General features: G+C 32.5%; 2 protein-coding genes across 3 annotated transcripts in view; one reads left to right on the top strand and one right to left on the bottom strand.

Annotated features, from left to right (window-relative positions):
• The window catches only part of LOC145311436 (uncharacterized), a 40222-nt gene extending 38474 nt beyond the window's left edge, over positions 1 to 1748 (bottom strand). For both annotated transcript variants that reach the window (XM_080150550.1, XM_080150548.1), the window contains exons 1-3: positions 1708 to 1748; positions 785 to 837; positions 141 to 182 (exon numbers count right to left, since the gene is read on the bottom strand). In XM_080150550.1, the coding sequence (XP_080006676.1) occupies positions 141 to 182; positions 785 to 837; positions 1708 to 1744 (132 nt within the window). In that variant the 5' untranslated portion in view covers positions 1745 to 1748. The remainder of the gene's footprint in view (positions 1 to 140; positions 183 to 784; positions 838 to 1707) is intronic.
• Positions 1749 to 12733: 10985 nt separating this feature from the next.
• The window catches only part of LOC145311478 (uncharacterized), a 49306-nt gene continuing 35138 nt past the window's right edge, over positions 12734 to 26901 (top strand). The window contains exon 1 of the mRNA XM_080150552.1: positions 12734 to 12960. The gene's annotated coding sequence lies outside the window, so the exon portion shown is untranslated. The remainder of the gene's footprint in view (positions 12961 to 26901) is intronic.

Here is a 26901-nt window from a genome sequence, read left to right on the forward strand (position 1 = left end):
ACCTAGAAACCACTCTTCCCCTCTCCCTCCCCCCAAATGAAAAAGCTTGGACGTCCTTGATTAGTAGCTACTTTTCTTCGATGATAGGAACAGAAAGACAGACCAACAGACAACTACTTTAAATTAGATTGAAAGCTTACCCTTGCTTGTAGAGTGAGAATTTCCTCTTCTGGAGTTGGACCCTAAAAATTATGAAAAATAGTAACAACAAATAAGAATTAAGCTTTGATGATTAAAAATCAGATGATATCTTACATTTTCCTAGTTTATTAAACTCAAAACTAAATACACATAAACTTAAAAGAAGTTAAAATCAGATTGGATTATTCAATGATTTTTTTTTTGATTCCAGGAAAATAATTTCAGAATTTTTTTAAAAATTAATATTGACTTTACTTTTTTAATGATACTCTCAAATAATAAGAAAAGAGAAATTTACTGCGAAACTACTTTATAATAATAATAGCGACTACTCCCTCTAGAGGCTTCTAGGGGAACTTTAGAAGGGGAGAATTTAATCAGATAACCCAACTATTTATTTTTTATTTTAAGAGAAAAATTTTTGGAGGGAGTTTTTTTATTTAGGGTGAGTCAAATACTCCTCCCCCATATTTTTTTTTAATTTAGATTTATCTTGGGAGGGTGGTTGTACCCTCCCTTAAAATAGTTATAAAACTTCCCAGGACCTATGAGAAGCTGCCCTGTAAAGAATTATAAATCGGTTTACTGGTTATCGAGATCAGACAAACATCTCTTTACTTTATCGTAAAGATATCATGTTTACCTTGGCCACAGACCTCCGGCCAGAAGGACCTGGATTCCTCTCCACATCTCCAGCTAAAAAATATCTATATAAAATTCAGTTATAAAAATTCGACGTTATCCCTCTCAAACCGCTTATGGCCCACAAATAAACTTTTGAAGGAAGGGTTAGGAAAACCCTTCAGGATTGTACTCTATGTAAGGACAGGCACCGCAAGAAATTTTTTTTTCTGCAAAAATTTAAAAAAAAAAGGGTTACATTCATATGTGTGTAATTGAAGTACCGAAAATTTGATACCTAAAAACATATTTTAATTATGACAGTGTGATGGGTGAATTAGGAACCGCAGGTAAGGGCCAGCAGGGAATGAAAAAAATAAATTCTTATCCTTTTTTATTTATTACAAACATAAGATGCAGAGGGGGCCGTGGTTGGTTTAAGAGAAAATTCTTTATTGTGATTTTAATAAAAATTCCTTTAATATATGATATCGATTTTAGTGCAATCTGAATAATATTACTTAAAACTAAGTAAAAAGTTATGGAAACTTTGGAATTGTGCAATATTTAACTTGTGAGGGATATTGCATTATTTTCGTTTATTTAGCGTAGCTACTTATTGACTGTATAGTCATTTAACTAACCAATGAAACATAAGAGTGTGGTGGAAGGGTGTAAGATGGTGTACACCATTTAATATTGAAATTTGGTCAGACTGCCCTCCCCTTTTTTTCATCCCCTCAAGGTTTTTAACTCCCCCCCCTCCCCCTCCTGGTTTCATGTAAATTTCTTCCGCTTTTTCTTTGTTTTTTAAAACAAATTAAGATTAAGATTATAATTTTAAGACTTTTTTCTGTAAATTTGGCATTATTTATATAATGTTTGAAAAGACGAAATTCACCATGCCTTAAAGTAGAAATTCATTGCTTCTTGAAATTGAATTACCTTGTAATAGCAAGAGAAAAAGGAACAGATGTTCCATTTCTATTTCTGAAAGATTACAACATAAATACTACAGATCAACAGATTTTTAAACTTTTCTACAATAAAATCTAAGTTTTAATCAAAAAGCAAATGATTAAAGAATACTTAATTAAAGTGTAAGGTACAGTAGTTGCATATCTCAATCTTTTATAAATTTGTGTCTTCTAGACATTAGTAAAGCGTTTGATAAACAAAAATAATAAACATTTGTAGCGGGACAAAGTGTCTCAAAAATCAGTCATGTAACGTCATGAAAATTAGGGAGATGAAAGGAGAAGTGGGAAAGAAAACCATAAAAAAGATATGGATAATCACTCACTTTTATGACGTCACATGGCTGAATTTTGATGCATTTTGTCCTGCTACAAAAATTAATTTAAAATAATTATATCATCAATTTTAATTTAAAAGTACACTACTTATGTCAGAAGGCATTTTTTTCTTTTTTTACCTCTGTTTTGGTTTCAATTAACACATTTCAATAATGGAATACTTTGGATTAGTTCTAACTTAATATTGTTATAATAACTCTTATAATTCAGATGTAAACTTTTTATGTAAATAATTAAGACAAATAAAGAATCAAATAATAATAATAATAATAGTTTTTATGCCTAAATAATAAAATAAAATTTTTAAAACAATTATGAAAATAGCGCAAAATATATTTAAAATTAAATCAATGTAAAAAGTTTGAAACCAATAAAAGAAAGCTAATGCAGTACTAGATATAAAATGACAATTAAATTAATTGTTTAAAAGAAAAAGAGACCAACTTGTAATTTAAGAAATGTTACAATTCTTGGTGTTGTAAATGGTGAGTGGATCCAAAAATTACTTTGATATGTAGCGTAACAGCATAGTAGTTGAATAAGCAAGACAATAATTCTACTGTAAAATTAATATATTAACAACTCTAGTACCGATTATTGTGTAATGAAGTTGTAGCAAGGTGTATTTAACAACTAGAACTACACAAAATGGATTTGGTTTACATTAATAACGCCGGTAACCGTTCAGAATTTAGCTGCTAAACAACTTTACTGATATTAACAAATTTTTGGTAGAATAGACACCTTTGGGGGACTTTTGTTGACACACATTTTAGTTTTAGTTGTGTTTATTTGCAAGATATTGACGCCGACAATGTCTTATAACGCAATTCTAATAACGGCAATCATAGTGTTCCTTAAATACCAGTACAATATTAAACCTTCTGTATACTGGCGAACTTAGCTATTTGTATTCCCTTTTTACTTCTCAATTTCATTTCATACTTTATTTCTTCCCCTCAACCCTTTTTCCTTTTACTCCATTGACCCTTTTTTCTAGTGTAAACCTTCTCATTTTTAGCTTTGTAAACATTTTTAGTGTTTATATAAACTAAAAAAGCAAATTAACAAATTTAACAGAACTCCCTTTTAATTTTTAATTTAAATCTTCGCGTTCGAGTTGTTTTATAGGTTAAGATTTTGTATCAATAAATTTATACAAAATAAAATGAATAATATCTTACCTAATAAGTCAAACTCGTATAAGAAAGCTTTAAAAGGCCAATTCCTTCCCACCCCCCACCCAAAAAAAATGTATACGTGTGTATTATTTTCCTATTTTATAAAGTGTACGTAAATCTCAATGTCTACTGAACCGATATGGTTCTCTATTTTTTGTTTTGTCTATTTCAGGTTTAGGTCTTAGGGTGGTTTTTAAGCTATTTTGGTCCAATTTAGAGTCCCTAGATGGTAGGGGCAAAGCTGCTAGTTAATTTTAAAAAATTATTAAACTTATACTTTATATTAGTAATATTTCTTCCCATAAAAATATTTTGTTGTTTTTATAACTCACCAAGTAAAGCCTTGCAGTAGTGATTCTAAACCAAAGCTGCACTTCAACTTTAGGCCGGTTCTACATACTTTTGCTCTATATTATCCTTTAACATGAGCAGGATCAACAAGTAAAAAGTAAAGCGGTTAGAACAATTTATATAGTTGAAATTGTTTATAAATAGGTCTGTAATTTGAGCAGGGTTCGGAAGCCGCGCCTCAGCCGCGCATAAGCCTCAGTTTTAAACCTACTTGTGAGCAGAAAAAGAAATTTTTGAAAGAAGGATTGTCTACTAAAGAAACTTTTTTATACATCCAGCTAAATTTTATAGTGATAAAATGACGATTTCACTGAGGCTTACACGCGGCTTACGCGCGGCTTCCGATCCCTGAATTTGAGGCTCCGACTGAATGTGTGACATAGAGTTGTCGCAGCTGTGGTTGAGACAATGGAAGTGTTAGCCGCACAGCTGATAGTAAGGATTATGTCAGCCGCGTGGCTGACTTCGGATGAGGCTCCCTTTACCTGGTTTGTTTCTTATATTAGAAATACATAATAACAACACGTATAACTTGAAGAGTATCTCTGCTACTATAAGCCTACTGTTACGGTCATACTATTGTTTGACTTTAGTAACTACATTTTATTGGAAAAGTTGTTTTAGCAAAGAGCAATGAAATATAAAACTTTATTCTAGGTCTACTAAATAATGATTGCTTTGCTGTACCCTATTAAATTTTGGAGCTGTTATTATATCAACACAAGACTACAATTTCATGTCATTATAAAATAATTGTTCTGCACATAAGCCATAGGTTTTTTTTATTAATTACCAATTTTTAAAAAACAAGGATGACAACATCCATAAAAGCGAAGCACTGAAATGGTAGGACAAACAGACATTAACATTTGTATAGTGTCAGAACTAAGTAATCAAAATATAAATGTATAAGAGTAGAACCAAAATGGTAAGTAAATTTGTTGAAAAACTGCTGGATACAGGATAATGTTTATGAACATACGTACATTTTTAGGACTTGATTATAGAGTTGCTTTGCTTATAACATAATACTTTGTTGTCCCAGGAATTAATATACCAAAAATCAGATCAATCGGATGATTAGATCACATGAAAATTTGTTGTTAAAAAAGTAAAAAAATCGACAAGTTTAAAATGGACGTACGGACATCCTGGTAATGATTATAGAGTTGCTACGCTTTCTAAATCGTACCTAACTACTAAAGGAATCACCTTGCAAAGTTTGAAATCGATAGGACAATTTTAACATGCCTAAATTAACGAAAAAAGCTATCCGTTACGGACGGACGGACGTACGGACGGACCGACCCTAATTATAGAAAAGCTTTGGTACAAACAGACAGACCTAAAAACAATATTATATATAAGGATTAAATGAATAGAATAAACCAAAGAAATTGTTTATGAACAAAGAATCCTGATTCATCATAGATTACAAACAAGAGGGGTAGGAATTCTGTAGGTTACTACATCAAATGGCAGACTATAACAATTAAATACATTGCCGATAAAAAATTATGTTTTGAAAATTCTAAATAAAATATTACCTAAAAAACATAAACATTTCCTTTAAAAACTTTTTTTTAATCAGATACTGAGAGAAAAGACAATTATTGAGTTCCTAGGCAAAAAAATTTAAATTTTAACTTTACAAAATGATATTGAAAAAGTTTCCTTGTGGAATTTTTGTTATTTTTATGTTTCATATTTTGGTATGTGAAGTATTAGCAAGTACAAATTTAGCACGTATAAAGTTAAACTTAAAACAACACCGAGAAAAGGTCTTAAGACGCACAGATGAAATAAAAAGAAAACAAAACACAAATTATGTAAAACTGCATATATGATGTATGTAATATGTATTTTATATTACCTCCGTATTATATTACACGCATAACTATTAGAAAGAAAGGACTGGTTGACAATAGGGGTAATTTACAACCCTCTCATCCCCCAGCAAACATCATAAGCCTCATTCAGCTGCAGCAAAACATCAGCAAAATTGGTGCAGATGCAAACATCCACATAAGTGTAACGAAGCTGCAGTCGCAGTTGTACTGTTCAAAGATAATCGGCCACTCTAAGCCTTAGCCACTCACAGTAATACATAACGATTACATCAAGTAGCTATTTAAAAGTAAAAAATAGAGTAAACAGACCGTTGAAAATGAAGAAAATTTTAAAACTGACAACCTGCTAATCTTTCTATCTCCATGTCTGTTAAGGTGTCGTAAACAGCTAAACTAATGTTCGATAATTTCCAGAGAATTTTAGTATTTGTTCTGAGCAGGTTTTAAGCTATTTTGTTAAACCTCATATGAAATATAGTAATAAGAAGTTTTTCAAAAAAAAAAAATAATTGTGTCCGTACTTTCCAACCTTCTCGGAGCAAATCCCTTTAAGGCAAGGTGCGAAGCAACTAGGTATAGAAACTGCACTAGTAATAAAAAAAATATAATCTAGAATGTTAGATTATTGGGCGTCAAAGAAAAAAAGTTTTGAACTGAAATTGAAGATATTAAAGTTGTGTAAGAAAGTTAAAGTTTAACCCAGTTTGAAAAGAAATAATTAGATAATATACAGGGTGCGGTCTCTGACCCGGCTGAAGGCTCTTCTTACAATGTTCTTGTCCATGTAGCCAAATATCTCCTTGATGGAGGCCTTAGTTGTATGGGGATATCTGTTAACATGTCTTTCGACACAGCCAAAGACCAGAAAGTCCAAGGAATTAGGGTTGGGAGAGTTATGAGGCCACAAATCATTTTATTGTCATAATAGTTCAGGTAAAATCGAAAATTTCTCGGATCTCGACTTCAAGTCAGCCTAAAGTACCCTAAAAGTCATTTTAGGATAATGGATGTATAATTACATGGATCTTACACAAAATTTTCATGTTCCATAATAAAGTATACTCTGTAGCTGGCTAAAATAACGATCTTCCCAATCCCCCACCTTTACCCCATCCTATTTCATCCTACTAGATAAACGGCCCGACCAATAAATACGGGGGGAAATTGCAACCTAAATTGACGACAATTTTTCTCCTGTTATATCATTCACGTATTTTCTACATCCATTTTTATGATTCAGGTTCAAATAGTAACTCTAGTTCTATTCCTATGCCATTTCCAAATTGATATAAGCTATACTAAGGCCAGTTTAAGAGATGTCGTGTCAAAGGTTGAAAGGTGTCCCAAAGTATCCTCAGTTACCAATTTCGATGTTCTAAGCCTTGCTGACAATTTTTTTTCTAGATCTCAGTCCACAGTCAGTGCCTGAAGGACAATTCATATGGTGAAGATTTAGGCTGAGTTGGAACCCGTAGCCTAGGTGACTTTAGTGCCCTTAGAATTTCTTGGATTTTAAGATTCTCTAAAACCGACGGACCTCTAAAGCTTCTTGTTCTACTTTTATCCATTTATCTACCCGAAGGATAACGCCATGATGCTAACTAAACAAAATATTAAAAGAAGAAAGCCTATCTTTTATATTTGGTGCACAATTTTTATTTGATAATGATGGGTCTATTTGATTTTAAAGTTGGCGACAATTTGGCTGCTGTACACTGTATTTTGACTTGAATTGCATTTCGGCGTCAGTTTAAAATCCTTTTTTTTATCATTTCATATTTTAAATGTAATTTTTGTTACTGGTAAAAAAAAGATTATTAAACTAATCTCTATCATGTATTATGGTTTATATATTGATTTAATAATAAAAGCATATAAATGTCTCAAACTAAATGACAGATCTGATAGCAACTTATATCTCAAATTAATATACCAAACATGAAGTAAAACTGATTTATATCACGCAACCTTTCAAAATAGTCCCCAAAGTTGCTGAACTAACAAATAAGAAATTGTATTATAAAATTTTGGGGACAACTGTAATAAACTGCCCAATTTCCCCTCCCTTCCTGCGTCCGTTTTCTAATAATTAGCATGATAGGAATAGTTACTAAGGTTACAGGTTTTCAAATCCTCAGCAATTATAATTTTAAAAGTGAAACGTTTCTATAATTTGGTACGAACCCTTTCGACCGTCCGTAACAGATAGTTATTTTCGTTAATATAGAAATATTTAATTGTTCTATCAATTTAGATTTACCATACTGATTCCTATAACAAACAATTACGATTTAGAAAGCGCAGAAACTCTATAATCGTTTAAAGAAAGTCCTTGCGTCTATTTAAATCATGCTGATTTTTTTTATGTAATATAATGAGACTCGACAAAGTGTCCGACAAAATGAGCTATGTGACGTCAATAAATCCATCTATTTTTAAGGGGTCTCTTTTCCCACTTTTCCTCTCATATCTCCTTTTTATGAAGTCATACACCTCATTTTGTCGGACACTTTGTGAAGTCTCAATATAGTTATCCTAGAAATCTGATTTTTGGAATATTGATTCCTGGGATAAAAAAGTTGAATTGTACAAACGATCCATCTCTAAATTAATCAAGGCCCAAAATGTCTTTAAACAGTATCCTGTATTTATGCAGTTTTGCCAAAAAAAAATTTAATACAAATTTTTAAGACTGAAGGATTTATATACTACGTTCCCTCGCTTTACAAGTGGCAATGTCCGTTTGTCTTATCGCTTTGTGGATGTTGTTACCATCCTTGTTTTTATCACACTATTGAACAAATTTAATGTAAATGAGTTTATTTGAACTATATCTTCAACCGTTTTTATTGCTACTAAGAATGACACGATTAGGTGTATTAAACTGGCGATTCCAAGTATGGCCGCCAATCCCTGCTTTCTTTCATAATGTTTTATAATAATTCTAAGAATTCTTATTCTGTTAACAAGAAATAATTTGTCACATTATTCTGTATGAAGACGTGAAGAGTTAATTTTATTTTCAAGGAAATTCTTCAGAATGTTCTTCAGAAATAAATTAAAGTAACACTGTTTGTCAGTCTGTGTGTTTGTCTAACGTATAGATCTCGTTCACCAAAGAACCAATATAGTGAAGTTTTTTACAGGTCTTGTTAAATTCCATATTTTTTATTTATTTTACAATACGATGCGATAAATAACTCTTTCCATGACATAAATACATATATTTATTTACTTTGCTTCACAGTGCCCCAAAAATCTTCCACTTTTACTTTCTTTCAAATAAGCTCACTCACCCACTTACACACTTTCAGACAGACAGACAGACTAACAAACAAACAAATACACAGGCAAACATTCTTAGGTTGGTTTCCCCAAAGATGTTTAGATGAAAGTTTGTGTAATAGATGTAGTGAATGAAAAAAGAGAACAGTTCTAAGAAAAGAAAATTAAGTAAATTATATTTAAAACCAAGAATTAGACCTTGAGCTTTTCCCCAAAATCCTATCGAGCTCCCAATTATTTTTTTTATGAATAAGGGGTGGTAGTTTTTTTTCATATGCCTAGCCTAGTAATACGGGGCCCTAACCAGGCGGGGCTAACCAATACCTTATTTAACCGAAGATAACCTAGCTAAAAGAATTACAAAAACAAATGGAAAATCACCCCTTCGCCTAATTTTTTTATTCTTTTAAAAAGGTGGGTTTTCTGTGCTCGACTGGGCGGTTTGGGGGAAACGCATAATTATTTTTTTATGGTAAGAAAACAGTTTTATTTCTAAAATATTAAAGAGTTGATATTAACTTCTAGTGTAAAGATTTTAATATTATTTTCCACAGGCAAAATTACCACATAAGAATTGGGGAGAGTTTAGCTAACGTTTATTTTCTCCGTAGGACTGATTTTATACCAAATATTTGAAGGGTAAGTAATTCTCTACAACATATTATAACATACATTGTTTATGTATAAGGCCCACTTATATAGACGTAGTATCACATCCCCAAATTGTTTAATATTATTAAATATAAACTTGGCAAATTGCTGGCGTACAATCTGTCAATTACCTGTTGATTTCTGTTCCTTATTTTTACCTATTTTAAATAACTTGCTATTTAGTCTTTTTTTTATAAGAATGAAACACTTTGTATATATAAAATGATGTGGAAGTGATGACACACGTGTATATGGTGGTATGCTGGTGAAAGCAGAGGGGTCACTCACAGGGATCAACTCAATAGAGGGGTGGTGGGGGGTCATACCATAGAGAAAATTTACATAATCCTGTTCTACTTTAGTCCTCTTATTTTATCGACATGCATTAGACAGGGATCTAAAGGAATAAGCCAACATGATGACAAAATGGTTCCAGTTTCTAGAGGAATTCCCTCATCTTAAATGCTTCTTTTGAATTTCCAAATCATCCTACCGATATACAAGATGGAATGAATAATTCTATAAAAATAATAAATTTTCTTGATATAAACTTATTGATTTTTGATACAAAATTGTTCTAAAAACTTAGTATTTGAAATAGTGATTCTTTAGATGAAACAGAGTTGTGTTTTTAATGTAAACTTTTTAAGATGGAACATATCATTAGTAATAAAACTATAAAAAGTTGGATTGTAAACTTTTTAGCTTCCAAGCTATTTTATGAAGTATTTCCGTCAGTCAGTCAAAAGCACTATTGGAGAAAACTGATTTTATCGGCTTCTATTCAAAAAGACTTTTATTATGAATTTACCCTATACCAATAAGCATCCCTTTTCTTGGTCCGTTCGTCTATGTCTACAAAACATAGACAAAAGTTTTTTTTCATTTCGTTTACAAAGACCTCTGCACAATTGCTCTAAAATCACTTTGCCCAGTCTGTTTATGAATCTTATGCTTCACTACTTATGGATGTTGCAATCCTTGTTTTTATTATCAGCATAGCAACTTTATAACTATACTAGTGAATACGCCTTTACCATAAATGGATTCTGTATTTCAAGTGAACTGTCAGGGGCAGAAGTTAACATTAAACAATCACAAGACTTGACTATGCTATTGAAGAAAGAAGTCTACTTTTCAACATCTACTTGCTTTTGTTTGCATCAGTCAATTTGGCTTCTCCTAAAAATTTTAGTTACTTAATTTTTGTTTTTAAGCTTCGCTAATTGTAAATAGAATCATCTCTTTTAACAACTTGAAAAATCCTATCATTGTTTTTTTGAAATACTTGTCTAGGTTTCTAATTTTTTTCAACAGGTTAATTTTTATTACAGTATTAAAAGTCAAATTTAATCTTGGCAGGTTAAGGAAAATAGAAAAGGATGACAACATCCATAAAAGCGAGGCTCAACAATATCAGAAATTGAATATTATTCATATAGGTTCCCATTGATACCTTAAGTGATTAGAAGATTGGGGGGGGGGGGGTCTCATAAAGTTTTTCCGAAAAAAACTATCTATTATACTATTTTCGCTGGTAAACCCAGCTAGGTCTTCTGACAGCTTAAGGATGCCAGAATTTTTCAAAGTTAAAAAGTCATTTAATCCTAATCTTCTAGCATGTTATATTAGCCAATCTAAATTTTCTAGAAACTTTAAAGTTGCTTTGCTACTAAAAATTCTAGAATAAGTTACTTTTAAAGATTACTCTCTCATCAACCTCTTTCCATCAAACCAGGAACCCAGGTATTAACAATTATTCAATATATATTTAAAAGATCAAAGTTAAACATAAAGTCAACGGAAATATCAGGCAAATTCATAACAATCAAATTTTATGAAATTCATTATTGTAAAAATAAACATTGAAACTGTTAAATATTAAGAAACATTAATATTTTTTCCAAATGCTGATACCTGCAACCCAGTTTAAATATCCATCTATCCTTAACCTTCCACTTTTATTTTGATCCCCTAGGGGCCTAGTAAACCAGCAGAGCAGTGTGTCGTGTACATGTGACATCATTTCAACTTAAATATCAAATATTTTATATTGTAGCAAAAATTCAATAATTTTAGGATTAAAGTGTTAAAATGGACAACTATCTCAACTAGGGACATCTGAACATATACAAAAGCTATAAAAAAATCCCAATATCCTAAGCATTGTGTCATTTTTGAGAAGAAAAAAATTATGGGAAAGTGAAGTGCAACCCTCGTGTACACATATTTAAGATGTTGGGAAAAATATGCGGTTCAGAAGGAGGGGGGGGGGGGGGGGCGGTGAGATTTAGTTTCTCGATGGGGGAATTAAAGGGAGGATGGTGGTGGGTTCTAGACCCGGAAAAAAAATATGTGTAAGGATAATAAAGCTTGAATGTGTGAGTGTGTGTGTGTTTGTCAGTTTGGAGATTTGAATGCGCAATATACATGTGTCTGTGCATTTGATATTTTCTGTGTGTATATGTGGGCTTGTGTGTGTGTGTGTGAATCACTATGGGAAAAATCAATTTTTTAAGAAAAAAATTTTAATGATAAATCTATTTTGACATCCTCTGTGATTTTTAAACAAATTTAAAAAAGAGGGGACTGTCAATATGTGAATATATATTTTAATGGGAGTTTAATAAAAGGAAAATGATGAAGGGGTCAACTCCCCCCTTTCTTCCCCCACAAGTACCAAGAGGCCTCTAGGGGCGTAGCTGCTAGTCTATCTTTTAGCTTTAAGATTATAAATGTTAAAGTTTCATTTTTAGATGTAACCATTAAAGGCTATGGCTCACAGTGGAAGCGTGTAGATATGTGTTATGTGTATAACATTTTCGTGTGTGTTTATCAGTCTGTAAGCGTGTGTGTGTATCGGTCTGTGTGTGTGTGTGAGTCAGCCAGCGTATGTGCGTGTGTGCGCGTATCCTATATGAATCCCTATACGCTGGCAGGGTGCTTATTCATTTGCACACCAAAAAATGATTTAGTTCAACGTAAAGTATTAATTTACAATAACCTAAGGATTTATCTCTCTTCAATAAAACCTATAATTTTCACAATTTCATACAAGTGTCGAAATCCAAAATTTGCTAAGCTACGTAGTAAATATGACCATAAAAAGTCATTTATATTTTATTTTATTTTCTGTTTTAAGCTTATTTCTTTTTATGCTATTTAGATAATTAGTGCATTTTAAATGAAACAATAAAAGCCAACACATTGACATATAACGTAGCCTCTCTAGTAAAAAGAAACTATATTTGCTTTTTCAAAATTTAAATAGTTTATAATGTATGGACATCCCTCTAGCGAGAGCGCACGTATAAATATTTATCTATCTACACACTCAGTATACACATATGGTTTCAAACACAAGGGTCAATTCTTGTAAAACGTAATTCTTAATGTGTATTTATTATTGAGAAATAATATGTGAATTCAAAGAATTATGTAATGATAATAGTAAAAAGTGTTTTATAGTACATAAATTGATCAAAATAATGTTAAAAAGTGAAAATTATCTTTGATTTTCAAGTGTCCTTAAAAGATGTAAAAAAAATTTCCTTCAACTTCCTGGTAAGTTTTTGACAAGTCAAGTTTATGGGAATGTGTTTGCGTGTGTGTCAGTGTATGTGGGTATGCGTGTGTGTGTGTGTGCTTTAAAAAACATATATGTATTGTTATTAAAGGATTTTAGGGTAGCTAAAATGCATTACAGAGACTCCAATTTAAGCTTTGAGTTAAGAACAATTTACAATTCAAGAAAAATGATAGATTCATTCTTTAAATCTAAATGTTTGTCTGATATCTTTTGGGGTCCTACCCCAAACGTAAGAGTCCCAAACGTCAGAGTGGACAAACGCAAGAGTCCCAAACGCAAGAGTCCCAAACGTCAGAGTGGGACAAACGTCAGAGTGGGACAAACGTCAGAGTGGACATTGCTTAAGTAAAACATCAGAGTCTATGCTATTTTAATTATATGACAAAAAATAGACAGTTAGGCCCCCTAGCCTGCCTAGCCGCGGGCGCTCGGCCCCCTAGCCTATAACCTAACCTAACCTAATCATAAAGAAAATGACTCTGGCTGCAGCACTCAGCACCCTGGCCTACCTAGCCGCAGCGCTCGGCCCCCTAGCCTGCCTAGCCGCGGGCGCTCGGCCCCCTAGCCTATAACCTAACCTAACCTAATCATAAAGAAAATGACTCTGGCTGCAGCACTCAGCACCCTGGCCTACCTAGCCGCAGCGCTTTAATGATTATAAAATCGAGACTCATACGTTTTACTTATAAAATGTCCACTCTGACGTTTGTCCCAAAAATCCTGCGTTTGTCCACTCTGACGTTTGTCCCACTCTGACGTTTGTCCCACTCTGACGTTTTGGACTCTTGCGTTTGTCCACTCTGATGTTTTTCCACTCTGACGTTTGGGACTCTTACGTTTGTCGTGGAACCTCTTTTGGTATTAACAACACTTTTCTCGGTTTTACTTTATAGATAGACATCTGAAATTTTTATAAAGATTCATTTGGCCAACCATCAATCAGCCTATGTTTTTGACCGTCGGTTCGTCGGTAGTTTAAAGGGGAAAAAACTATACTTCTGAATGGAAACATTTTATTTAATTGGCTGTAATTGACTGATTCTTTTGTAAGGATTCTGCTTTACAATAGGCTAATATTAAATATATATTACAACAGAAATTCTTGTAAAGATTCCCATGACCAATGAGAATCTGATCTATAACTTACTTTGTCCATTTGCTATTTTGTTTTTATATTTTATTAAAAATGTAAATTTATTATTTGGATGTTTATAAAATATCTGTGAATATTACAACTCACAAACAACCTTATCTAATATAAATCTAACTCAGTTCTAACAAAAATTTTAAAGTTATTATCAATTATCTTTAAGATGTGCATCATTTAGGGAAAAGTAAATCCGATCTAAAAAAAAGGTTATTATCAAAATAAAGCCATGACATTTGTAGAATTGAATTTACGGGATGGAGGTTGTAGGATGTCTTACACTCACACACCCCTTGATAATTCACTGTGCACGTTACTAGCATTGTTTACGTTATAGTTATATATTAAGTCTTAATTTATAGTAATTTGTAAACTACAATAATATGAAATTAAATTCAGTAGGTAAAACAGAATGAAACTAATTTTTAACAAACTATCTGAACTATTTTTACTTTTAATAATATTTGTCTACAACCCTTTTCAAGATGTACTATAGATTTCTTATTTTCTATCAAGTTTACATCTTTCCCCTTAAGCAATGACAACTATAAAAGTATAGAAAGGGAGAAATATTTTTTAAACCAAACTAAATTTTAATAATTAGCTTTAGATTAAAACTATTAGCAAAAAATAACCCAACGTTTTTTTTTAAAATACTGCGATCTTCCTTCTTTTGATACTGATTCCCTTACAAGGATATACAGGGGGGGGGGGGTTAAGGGGGTGATTAAGCCCCCTCCCCACCATCTCTAAAACCAATTTATAAATTCATTAAATTCTTGAAAATACTTTTGATTTTACCCATCATGAAAATTTTAGCCTCAAAATCTTTTAAACACCTTAAAAAAAGATTTTGCTGCTTCGCGCCTTGCTTTATAAAGCCGTAAGTTTTTTTTAAAATTAGGTACATTTTTGGCATTTACACACAATGTAAAATGTCCCTCTATCTTACCCCCCCCCCAAAAAAAAAAAAAAAAAAAAAAAAAAATGAGTTTTTACGTCCTTATTCCCTTTAATTGTATAAAAATCTTATAATTGTTAAAATATCTATTTAAATGGAGAGTTAAATAATATTTGTAAAATCAATGAACAGGAAAATAGATATATACACATCCTATTCAAGGGATATTTGTAATCAGAAATGTGCCTAATTTATTTTAAGAGCGCATCTTACTTTGAAACAAGGTTATGTCTGTCTATCTGTCCGATTAATTTTTATAACTTTCCTATTTAAAACCTGCTTTAAAACTCTGACACTAAATTGCCTAAAATTAAATAAGCAGCTCTAAAAAGAAAATACATACAATATTCAGCATATTATTGATAAATTATAATAGAACCAGCTTATACCAATAACGAAATTGATTCAGGAAAAAATCACGAAACATATACGTGTTTTTCAGCTGTCGTTTGGGGGGGGGGGGGGGGTGTAACACATCGCAAAATTGACGACCTCTCCATTTGCTCCACAAACTTAATTTAGATTTATTTCGCTTGTTGGTTATACCTAATCATGTAATGTAACCTTTACTTAACTTTTACCATTTAAATGATTATGTCACTCTTAAAAAAACATTCTTGTCATATAAGTTTTAGAGGGATAGAAAGGTAATCTTATTTATACAAGAGTTAGGATGTCTATCTTCTTCCTTGCTGGAAAGACTTCCACTTGATAAACTATATGTATTTGGAACATTTCTTCAACTGTTTAATGTTTAATGACACTCGTAGAGAAATTCTGAAACAGAGACATATGTACAATTTATATACATTTTCAACATCATTTGTGCCTAAGTAGAAAATAGCATTTTAACAAGGATGACAACATCCATAATTGCGAAGCTCTGAATGGTAGGACAAACGAACATTAAAACTTGTAGAGTGGCAGAACAAAATAAGCAGAATATAAATGTGTCCTAACTAAATTTTTAGTAATTTTCTTGCAAAACTGATTAAATTCAGGATATAGTTTGAGGACATACTTAATTTTTAGGACTTGATTATAGAGATGATTCGCTTATAAGATTATTCCTTGATGTAATGGGAATCATTGTTCCAAAAATTAGATAAATTTGAAAATTATAACACATTTAAAAGGTTAAAAATCAACATTTTTCCAATGGATGTACGGACTTTTTGGTATAGATTATAGAGTTGCTACGCTTTCTAAATCTGTTATAGAAATATTCATAGAAAGTTTAAAATCGATCGAACATGTCTAAATAAACGAAAAAAGCTACCCGTCACACGAAAAAAGCTAACCGTTGTAGATGTACCGACCCTAATTATAGAAAAGCTTTGCTTTTAAAAACAATTAGCGGTTATATTGTCAACAAACAATAAAGACAAAAACAAATATCACTTCAAAAACTTATACCCCAACACAAACCTTATTGGTTTGGATATTAGGATAAGTTACATTAGGCAGAACCTGGTAGAGTTAACCAAACCAAATTATTTGTTTTCAATTGTAGGAAAGGAAAAGGTTTTCATACTTTATGTCCCCTTTTCTTGCAGATGACATTTATTTGAAAGTTGTATGTTTATACAGGTGTACAATCGCTTCCCCCATACATGTACCATAGTATTAAATCATCATATTTGCATATTTTACAAGAGGACAAATTGCATTCACTCTCATCTTTTAACACTCCCTTCATTTTCTTTTTCTTTTAACTACACGGATTTGATAATATGCAGCGGGGAATATGATGAACCCATAATAATAGTAAACACTAGAGGGGGAAAGGGTTAAATAACTGTACCTCCCAATCGCACTGCTCTTGTGCCGACTCTCAATGGGGTCATTGAAAATCAACTAATGGTGTGGTGTGCACTAACGCAGCCAAGTAGCAGAAAACTATTTGCTAGCAGAAGAATAAGGTCATTGAAAAATGGAGGGAAGTGTTTATCTGAATATACATCTTTACTGTAGATCTATTAACCTGTACACGGATTCGATAATATGCTGCAGTGAATGGACACCAGGTTTATGTGGGTGTAAAATTTTATAATATGCTGCAGTGAATGGACACTAGGTTTATGTGGGTGTAAAATTTGATAATATGCTGCAGTGAATGGACACCAGGTTTATGTGGGTGTAAAATTTTATAATATGCTGCAGTGAATGGACACTAGGTTTATGTGGGTGTAAAATTTGATAATATGCTGCTGTGAATGGACACCAGGTTTATGTGGGTGTAAAATTTTATAATATGCTGCAGTGAATAGACACCAGGTTTATGTGGGTGTAAAATTTGATAATATGCTGCTGTGAATGGACACCAGGTTTATGTGGGTGTAAAATTTGATAATATGCTGCAGTGAATGAACACCAGGTTTATGTGGGTGTAAAATTTGATAATATGCTGCTGTGAATGGACACCAGGTTTATGTGGGTGTAAAATTTGATAATATGCTGCAGTGAATGGACACCAGGTTTATGTGGGTGTAAAATTTGATAATATGCTGCTGTGAATGGACACCAGGTTTATGTGGGTGTAAAATTTGATAATATGCTGCAGTGAATGAACACCAGGTTTATGTGGGTGTAAAATTTGATAATATGCTGCTGTGAATGGACACCAGGTTTATGTGGGTGTAAAATTTGATAATATGCTGCAGTGAATGAACACCAGGTTTATGTGGGTGTAAAATGACACTTAATTACTTAAGACACCATTTGTTTTTATCAATCTATTAAAAATAAAAAATAGACGATTATTCTAAAGCCATCGTTGGTAAGAATGGTTAAAAATTTGAACATATTCTGATGATTAACTGGTGTACAATACAAATTTGTACAGTTTTATCGAATTAGAAATATCAGAAATAGAGAAAATGGCCTACTAACTTTTAAACCGAATCAAAATAACCAGCTGTTTTAAGTTAAAAGGATCCAAAAAAGCGAAGCTCTGAAACGGTAGGACAAACGGAAATTAACACTTGTATAGTGTCAGAATTGAATAATCAGAATACGAATGAATAAGAGTCAAAGCAAAATTGTTAGTAAATTTGTTGAAAAACTTCTTAATACAAGAAAATGTTTATGGACATACTTACATTTTTAGGACTTAATTATAGAGTTGCTTTGCTTATAATATTGTACTTTGTTGTCCCATGAATCAGTATACCAAAAATCAGAACAATCGGATTATTAGATCACATAAAAATTTGTTGTTAAAAAAAGTAAAAAAACAACATGTTTAAAATGGACGTACGGACATTCTGGTAATGATTATAGAGTTGCTACGCTTTCTAAATCATACCTAACTACTAAAGGAATCACCATGCAAAGGTTGAAATCGATAGGACAATTCTAACATGCCTAAATTAACGAAAAAAGCTATCCGTTTGTTACGGACGGACGTACGGACGGACGGACAGACAGACGGACGTACGGACCGACCCTAATTATAGAAAAGCTTCGCTTTTGCAAATGGAAACAACACAGAAATGTATAGATAGAACTCTAGCGCTATCAGAAGCTGAGATAGATTCTCCATATTGTGAGATGAAAGGGTCCTTTAGCGCTCCATCCATCTTAAGAGCTAAGGTATAGAAAGGGGCTCGATGGTTAAAGTTATTAGGATGAAATATCTTTAAACAAACTGTAGAAATAAACATCAATAAACAACTTAAAAGTGTCAATCATTTTTAAAAGGCTAAAATTATAATCATTAGTTAAAAGCTAAAATAAATATCTTTGAAGGTTTTTGTTTGGTTTGGAATAAAGTTTCTAAAAATAGTATTTTTTAAAGATATCATTTGCGTTGATTTTAACTACATGGACAAAATATTTTTTTAGTTCTAATGGTTGATGTTGGAAATGATATCGACATAAATACCAGATAAATTTACTCTTCTATTATTTTGTTGAATTTAGAAAGGCTTTTCCTATATGGCTTTAAATCCGATTCATTTCCTCTGTCTTAATGGTTATGAGCCATACCAAATAAATCATGTATCGTGGATATAGAATTTTTTTAGAAAATAAAAATCATGAAATCAAATCGCAGGCCCATCAAAATTGTAAATAATCCTATTTTTTTTTATTTTACTATCCGCGTGAAACATTATTGTTTTTCAGAAAACTTGTCTAAGCCCCACAACTTTGTGCGTCTTGAATCGGCTTTTGTATAATTTTCTAAATTATGGAACTAATAGCCAGCTAACAATGGATATAAAATACGTGGATAATGATATTGGGACAAGGGAATTTTGACGTCAATTTAGGTTGCTAACATAGTCCTCATTTATTTGTAAACGCGATCCTAGAAAGGTAAGGGTAAAGGGGGTATAGGGGTATAGACATCATCTGGGAGAAACATTTTATTAGGGTATCAAAAATTTATTCACAATATTTACGTATCCTATATCCATTGAGCTAACTAATAAGGATACAAAGAACACAAAATTACTATTTTGGTTGATGGTTAATCTTTTATCAAAACTTGAATAAAAAGCTTTTGTTAACTATATAAGATGATTATTAAGATACTACACAATAGTTTGAGGTTAAACACATCTAAAGAAATTTGATGGACGAAAACAATTTTGGGTACATTAGATTTATTAAAAAACTTTATTGCTAGCTCATGAAGGAATGAATGTAATATATACGTGGATATTTTGATAGTTTAAAAATTGCCGTCAATTTTAGGTTGCTATTTATCTATTTGAGGGAAGGGGATGATGTGAAGATTGTACCATTATCTTAGCCCGCTACAAGTTTCACTTTATTAGAATACATGATAATATGGAGTAAATAATAATAAATCCAATCGTGCAGGTAATTGTATAAGGCTATTTAACCCAACCTAACCAAAACCATTGACATATATTTTTCTATTCTTTTAAAATTCGTTTGTGGTCATCGATATGAGGGAAGTCCTATCCAGCAAACAGGCATGACTTCTATAGGTACATATGATTCCTATTTAAATTCTCAAATATTGTTACATTTTAGTTTTTAAAAAGTGTTCTGTATAAAACTTAAACTAAAAATGTCTTTAAAACAAGGTTGACAACATCCATAAAAAAAATAATTTAAACAAAGTAAACAACCGTACAAAGGATCATTAAACAAGAACATAATAATCTGTAGGGAGATTTACTAAACGGCCGTTGCTTAAAATGATTGTCAGATGTACTTAAATTTCCCGACATTATTGCAGCAATGCTTCACTTACAATATAGTGCTTGTTTGTACTTAAAATCAGCATTTTAAAAAAATAAAAATTTATTAAAAGGACAAATCTTGCGCTTTAAAATAGTAAAACAAAATAAATGTTTAAAATTTATAGACTTATTTCTTATTGTTTCAGGAATCTTTATGAAAGTGTAAATAGTTATTAAGTTAAAACTTTATAATCAGAAATCGTTATGGACGTAATAACTGATTGATATTAAATGTAGAAAAGCTTCACATTTAAAAAAGATGGGCCAACTACACAACAATTAACAAAGAAGATCGATTTCCCAACGAAATTCCTAAAGATTTTCTATATTGTATATTGTACAGATAGATATGTTAGAGTTAGGCGCCTTTAAATTTTCTCCATACAAAACTGTTAATTTTAGTCAATAGCAAAAACAATTTTACAAATTTCATACTTTTTAACATCAACCATAAAAAAACATATCAGGTTTGATGTATAATTTTGTTTGATTTTGCTTTTCTTTTGGGTTTCTGAATTACCTTTGCGAGTATTTTGGCTATTTCTCAACAATTTGAGAGGGTTAAATGTGATTTAAAGTTTTAAAGAAATCTAGGTGCAAAGCATTTGATTTAATACGTGTTACTAAATAATCTTGACATCGTATTAATATATTGGTAAACTGGTCATACCTAATAATCAAAAAACTGATCCTTAAAACGTTCAAAACTTGAAGTTCTAATTGTTAATTTAAATTGGGAATTTTTATAGGCATGATTAATTTTATAAATACTTATAAAAACTGCTGCAATGATAAAATATAACTCTGTGCTTTTATACCGGGCCATGGCCATGACATCTAACATATACACACACACACAAACACACACAAACACACATATCTAAAATTAAGGTAAGATGGTAAAGGAGCAGTGGATTTTTTGGGGTGGGATGCGGTGTAGATGCTTGTAAGGGAAGGCTGAAGCTGTGGGAAGCATCTATATGTGTGTGTGTGTGAATGTGTGTGTATGTGTGTGTGTGTGTGTATGTGTGAGTAAATAGCATCCACACAACTCTCCTCTTTAAGATTTCACTTTCATTGAAAAGAAAAATATTTAGCCAAAAATAGAAAAGCATTTTCAGCTTCATGGATATTTGCTTGTGGTAAAAGTTATTTCATTGTAATTTAAACATTGATATAACAATTTTAAAAATTTAAAATCTTAATACAACCTTTAAGAATTTGTGGAGTGATATTTTTTTCAAAGAAAACTGTCACAAAATAATCTTTAATTGGTCAAAATGAACTATATCAACATATTTTTAGAAATCATATCTAAGTGTCTTAAATAATAAGAAATTTATATAATACTTGAAAGGAACTGTCAATTTTAAATTTACCCCAACTTTTACGATTTCTCTCTATGCATGGTTAAAAGCTCTGCCTACATCTCTCATTTTAATTTTAAATTATGAATATCTTGAAAACTTGGCCCAGAAAATTTTCATTAAACATCGGTTCTCTATTACTTGATTGAAAATATTCCTTTAAAAGCAAACGAAGATTTCCCCTTTTCCCCTTATTTTCGATTTCAAATGAGGGGAATGGGGAAGGGTGGTTTTTGTGCTCGACTTGGCACTTTAAGGGAAACTGCTACTATTATTTTGTATACCTTGGTCCATACACGTCCAAGGGTGGGGGTAAATGGATGTTTACCCTCCTCAAACTTTGAAGCCCCTCATCTTTCCCTTTCAAAATTTTTCAAAAATTTATTAGATTACCCTCCTCATACGTTAAAAAAATGTATTTTACCCTCATCAAAATTTTAGAAATACATTAGATTACCCCCCTCAAACCTTTGAAACCCCTCATTTTACCCTCCTCAAATTAAAAAGCTCAAAAACATTCCTGCCTGTTCTATTATTGATTTTCAGAAAGGCCATTTTCAATGCCGCCTGTATAATACTTGATTGAAAGCATTCCATTCTAAACTTTTTATATTGAAAATTATAAACAGGGGTCACTTTTTTGTAATAGACATTATTATAGGCATTTTTTTATTTACGCTGCTTTTCTATAACTAGATTCTGTACGTCAGACCAACTGATCGAAATCACAGCTCCAATGACAACAATTTTCTTGCTAATTGACTGATTTTTAAAATTAGAAAACGTAGATTTCCCAAACTAAAGTGAAAGAGAAAAAAAATATTTTTGCTTGACAATGCTTCGCTATGGAAATGATTTTTGTTATTAATATTTTATAATTTAACTTTAGTATAAGGATATAATAAACCGCCACTGGTATTTCTAACTTAACTCCCAGACGTACGGACATACGGACAAATGTGCTTTAAAAACTACAAATTCAGACGAAGCGACGAGTAATAGCCCCTATAAAAATGAACCCCAATGAAATAAATATTTGTTATATTTTTTCTTTTAAAATAAAGAATGAAAGTGGTAGGTGGGCAACTTTTTCCCCACCTTAGGTGCCCCTAGAGGCCACTAGGGCCGTAGCTCTATTTTCTATTCTTTATGTATAACAAGGATGGCAACATTCGCAAGAGTAGAAGTAGATGGCTATGGGTACAGTTTCTTCTTAATTTCCAAATTTGAATATGATTTCATGATGTTTCTTAGAATAAAACAAAAACAATTATACCATACCTAACAATGAAATGTAAACCGTATATAATCTACCTAGTGATAAACAAGTACTGATTGTAGAAAAGGTTCTCTATAAATTTTCATGTACATGATAAATGTATATTCAATATAAAGTCTACTTGTCTAGACTCTTATAAGATAAGGGATGGGACATAGATACTTATTCTAAACAAACATAAAAAACACTCCTGCAGAAATATGCTGTATGACTTTAGAAATATTTTATAAATCAAAATATTTCAAGTTTAGATTTTAAGGGTTTAGAGGCTATTTATTCCCAAAAATAGTTGTAAACCTTCCCTGGACCTACAACATTGTAGGGAAGAACCATATTGGTTCAGTGGTTATCGAGATCCTTTGGCCTAGACAGATATACATCCTCATACTTTTACATAGAAAAATTGGCTTCACCTCTAGCATCTTTATTGGTGAATAAAAAGAGTGGAAATAGCCTAAACCCGATTTGTTAAACATTGTTTCAATAGTAAAACGGCCTAACACAGGAGCAAAAATCCGACACAAAAAAAGATTAAAGCTTTCTTGAAAAGTCCAAAACTAATTGTCCTTATCTGCTAGCTATTATTTATAGGCAGGAAGTTTTTGTAATGCTTTTACTAGAACATATTGTGGTAATCAACACCCAAGTTTATGTATCCTTATCCCTGTTCACATTCCTATACTTCTCTGGCTGAGTCAGACCTCCACTTGTAACCGCCACCATACTCCATCCTGCTGTGTTGAGGGCTAGTTGATTGTTGCAGGCCAAAGAGTGAATACGCTTCCTCCCGTCTGCATTCGGTTAGATACAAGCCTATAAGTCTAGGCTGGCGGTATCTATATTTCCCACGTGTTCAAGTACGTCGTTTCTTACCTAACTAAGAAACAGGACGTCCAAGCCTTTAATATATATCATATTAAATATATCCTATAATAATAATCCCATTAATCTGCCTATTTCTAACCAGTTTTAATTGTTTAATAAATGTGTATTTTTTAGAAATACTTTGTTAGATTATTGATTATTAAATTGTATCGGAGCTACTCTATACTCGTATTCCAGTCTGTCTGTACATCCCCTCATACGTCATTTTGGCGCAGTCTTGTCTACCACTCATTTTTTGAGGGGGGAAGGTTTGGATAATTAGCGTACAGACAAAATTAAATTGTAAAGTAGCTTCGATTGCAAAGTGAAATTAATATTTTCCTGATAACTAAGTTTATTCACGGAAACGGTTTACAGTAACAATTTGTTACAGAATATTTATAATAATTATTTCGTGGCAAACTGCCAAATAAAGATAAAAAGGAACCCGCCTTTTATTTTCACACTAGTATTTAATTTCACACATTTCCATATTTTCTCCTTAAAACAGGAAGAAAGGGATATTCCCAAGTTCTTAAAAAGTTTCGTGGTAGACAAATCAGTGTTAACGAACACTACACTCCAGCACCATGACCGATAAGAAAAATGATGATAAACAAAAACCGCCGCCTCCGCCGGCTCCGGCCGTCTCTGGCACCTCGCAGCAGCAACAGCAGCAGCAGGCTGACCCGCTTTCCCCTGAAAAAATCAAAGATCTCATATCGGAAGCGTTAAATGATAAGTTAAACGAATATTCGTCACATTATAGAGATTTAATAAAACAAGAATCCGAGATTATGCAGCTCGAATTAGAAACAAAATGGGCAGGGTTTAAGGACACAGAATCACATCGCAGATTATTAGCCGATACCGACATTTTAGATCTAAAACGCAGAGTATCAAAACTCCCAGCGGACGGAAATCTTGGCCCATTGTTTGCGGAAAAAACGTTAAACGAAAGTCTTAACATGACTCATTTTAACACCATAGGTGATGATTCAATTAATGCCACTTTTTATGACCGGATATCGGTCCAGCAAAAGATAAACGTGGTTGAATGGGTCGCCAAGGATAGGATGACAGCCCCAGGTTGTATGGCCTATTCAATTGTAGGCTTTATAGGTCCGGCGGATAATGACAATTGGATGAATGTAAGAGAAACTTCTCTAACTGAATATGAAAAAACCTTGCTAGAAAGGATTCCCTTTATCCCTGATAGGATTAAGTCGTTAGAACCCCTCCGTAGACCTACAAGGTCTGCACCCAATGTAGCAACAAGACCCTCTACAAGAAATACGCCAAACACAGGCACAGCCGCAACGGCAACAACTAGCGCCGCCGACGATGACTTTATTAAAGAATGCTTTATTAAGGGACAAAAATGGGATTCCGATTTTGCGAGGGATGCCCCTAGGTGGGACGGTAGGGCTGACTTTGATAACTTCTTTTCTAATATGTGGAGGGTTGCAAAGACATACAGAATCTGTGACCCAATTCTTTTTAAGGATATTTTATACCAGAGAATTTATGACTCTAGAGGGGAACGATTAGGAGACTTAATTACGCCTGAAAGAAATCAGGCCTTATCTGCTTTAAGTTATTACCTGATGATTAGGAGGCTGGTCACCCCTTTCTCGGATCCAGAAGTAGCCTCTCAGTACTTCTACAACCTAAAACAGGAGACTAATCAACCCCTTGACACCTATTTTGAAAACAAACTTAGGGTGTTCAAACTCATGAATCCTGGCCTCATACCTAAAAAGAAATGGAAAGAATTCTATCTTAACGTTAGCAAAAATCTGCTGTATACCAACCTTGCCATAGACATGGCCAATTATGTTGAGAGTATGCAATTTTTGGACGATTACAACGCTTACTTAAATAAACTTATTAATCTCGGACAGAGATACGTTAACTGGGATGGGTCTGGCCATATTAGCAAGGAAAACCTTTCGGCCTGCTATTCTCAAGCCATGGAAATGTTCCTACCTAAAAATTCTGCGGAAACGAAAAAACAACCCATAATCAGTATTATCGAAGATAATATCCCCACTAACACGGCAATGTATAAGGAAAACTTAACCGAAGAACCTGACGAGGTTCCTTCTTGGGTAGACCATGAGGATGATCCTATTGCTTGGGATCAAATCGAGGGCGTTATAGGAGCCTTTAATGGGAGGAGTAAAAATATTAAATGCTGGCATTGTAATATCCCTGGCCATGTAGTGCAAAATTGCAACAAAAAGAAAGCTGGGGAGCCCCCAAATCCTGAGTCCCGCTTTGGTAAAACACGGAGTAAATTCACGCCTAGAAAAGCTCCAAGTAATAGTAATAAAATACCTGAGCAGTATGCGCGTAAAACTATCAACCAAATGGATCAGGAAGCCAGCGAAGAATCTGAAATAGATAAATATGTACAAGCGATTGTTAAAAATCACGTCCACTAAATGTAAAAGTGGATTTATGCGATATTAATTGTCCCTGTCCCAGAAAATAAAAATTTGCTGAATGAGTTTCATATTTTGATATGAAAGATAAACAAAATATCCCATGCCAAGCTAAGCTTGCAAATTCCTTAATATCAAATATCCCTTGCCAAGCAATGCTTTGGCGCGAAAAATAAAACAAATTATTGTTATTAAGTCTGACTAAGCAACACAAAATAAACTCCTCCCCCTCCTTTCCCTATCCAAATGTAGCTGATACAGGAAATTGGGGGAAATAGGGAAGTAACCTGAGGAGCATTTCACATGCACTTAATATTTCCATTTTTTAAAATCTAATAGTCTTTATCAAGAAGCTAATAAGTGAATACCTATTTTCTATTTAGTAGTATTTATTTTTAATATCGCACGACCTATCTAATATGTAAATATCGTATATTTTGAATGTATATATAGTAGAATCTAAAACATTCTAGTTCAATTTTTAACCGCTAGGGGAACTTAAGCGAATTATCTGTATATAAACAATGATTTTTGAGTTGAACCCTCAGTATCAATTTTATCTGAGAGTTGCTCACTCTTAGCCTCTGATTTTTGTAGCTGAAATATCTCAGCAATTATGTATAATAACTTAT

Source organism: Acartia tonsa, chromosome 2 (genome assembly GCF_053477335.1).
Source record: "Acartia tonsa isolate MP-2025a chromosome 2, ASM5347733v1, whole genome shotgun sequence".
Classification (NCBI taxonomy): Eukaryota; Metazoa; Arthropoda; class Copepoda; order Calanoida; family Acartiidae; genus Acartia; species Acartia tonsa.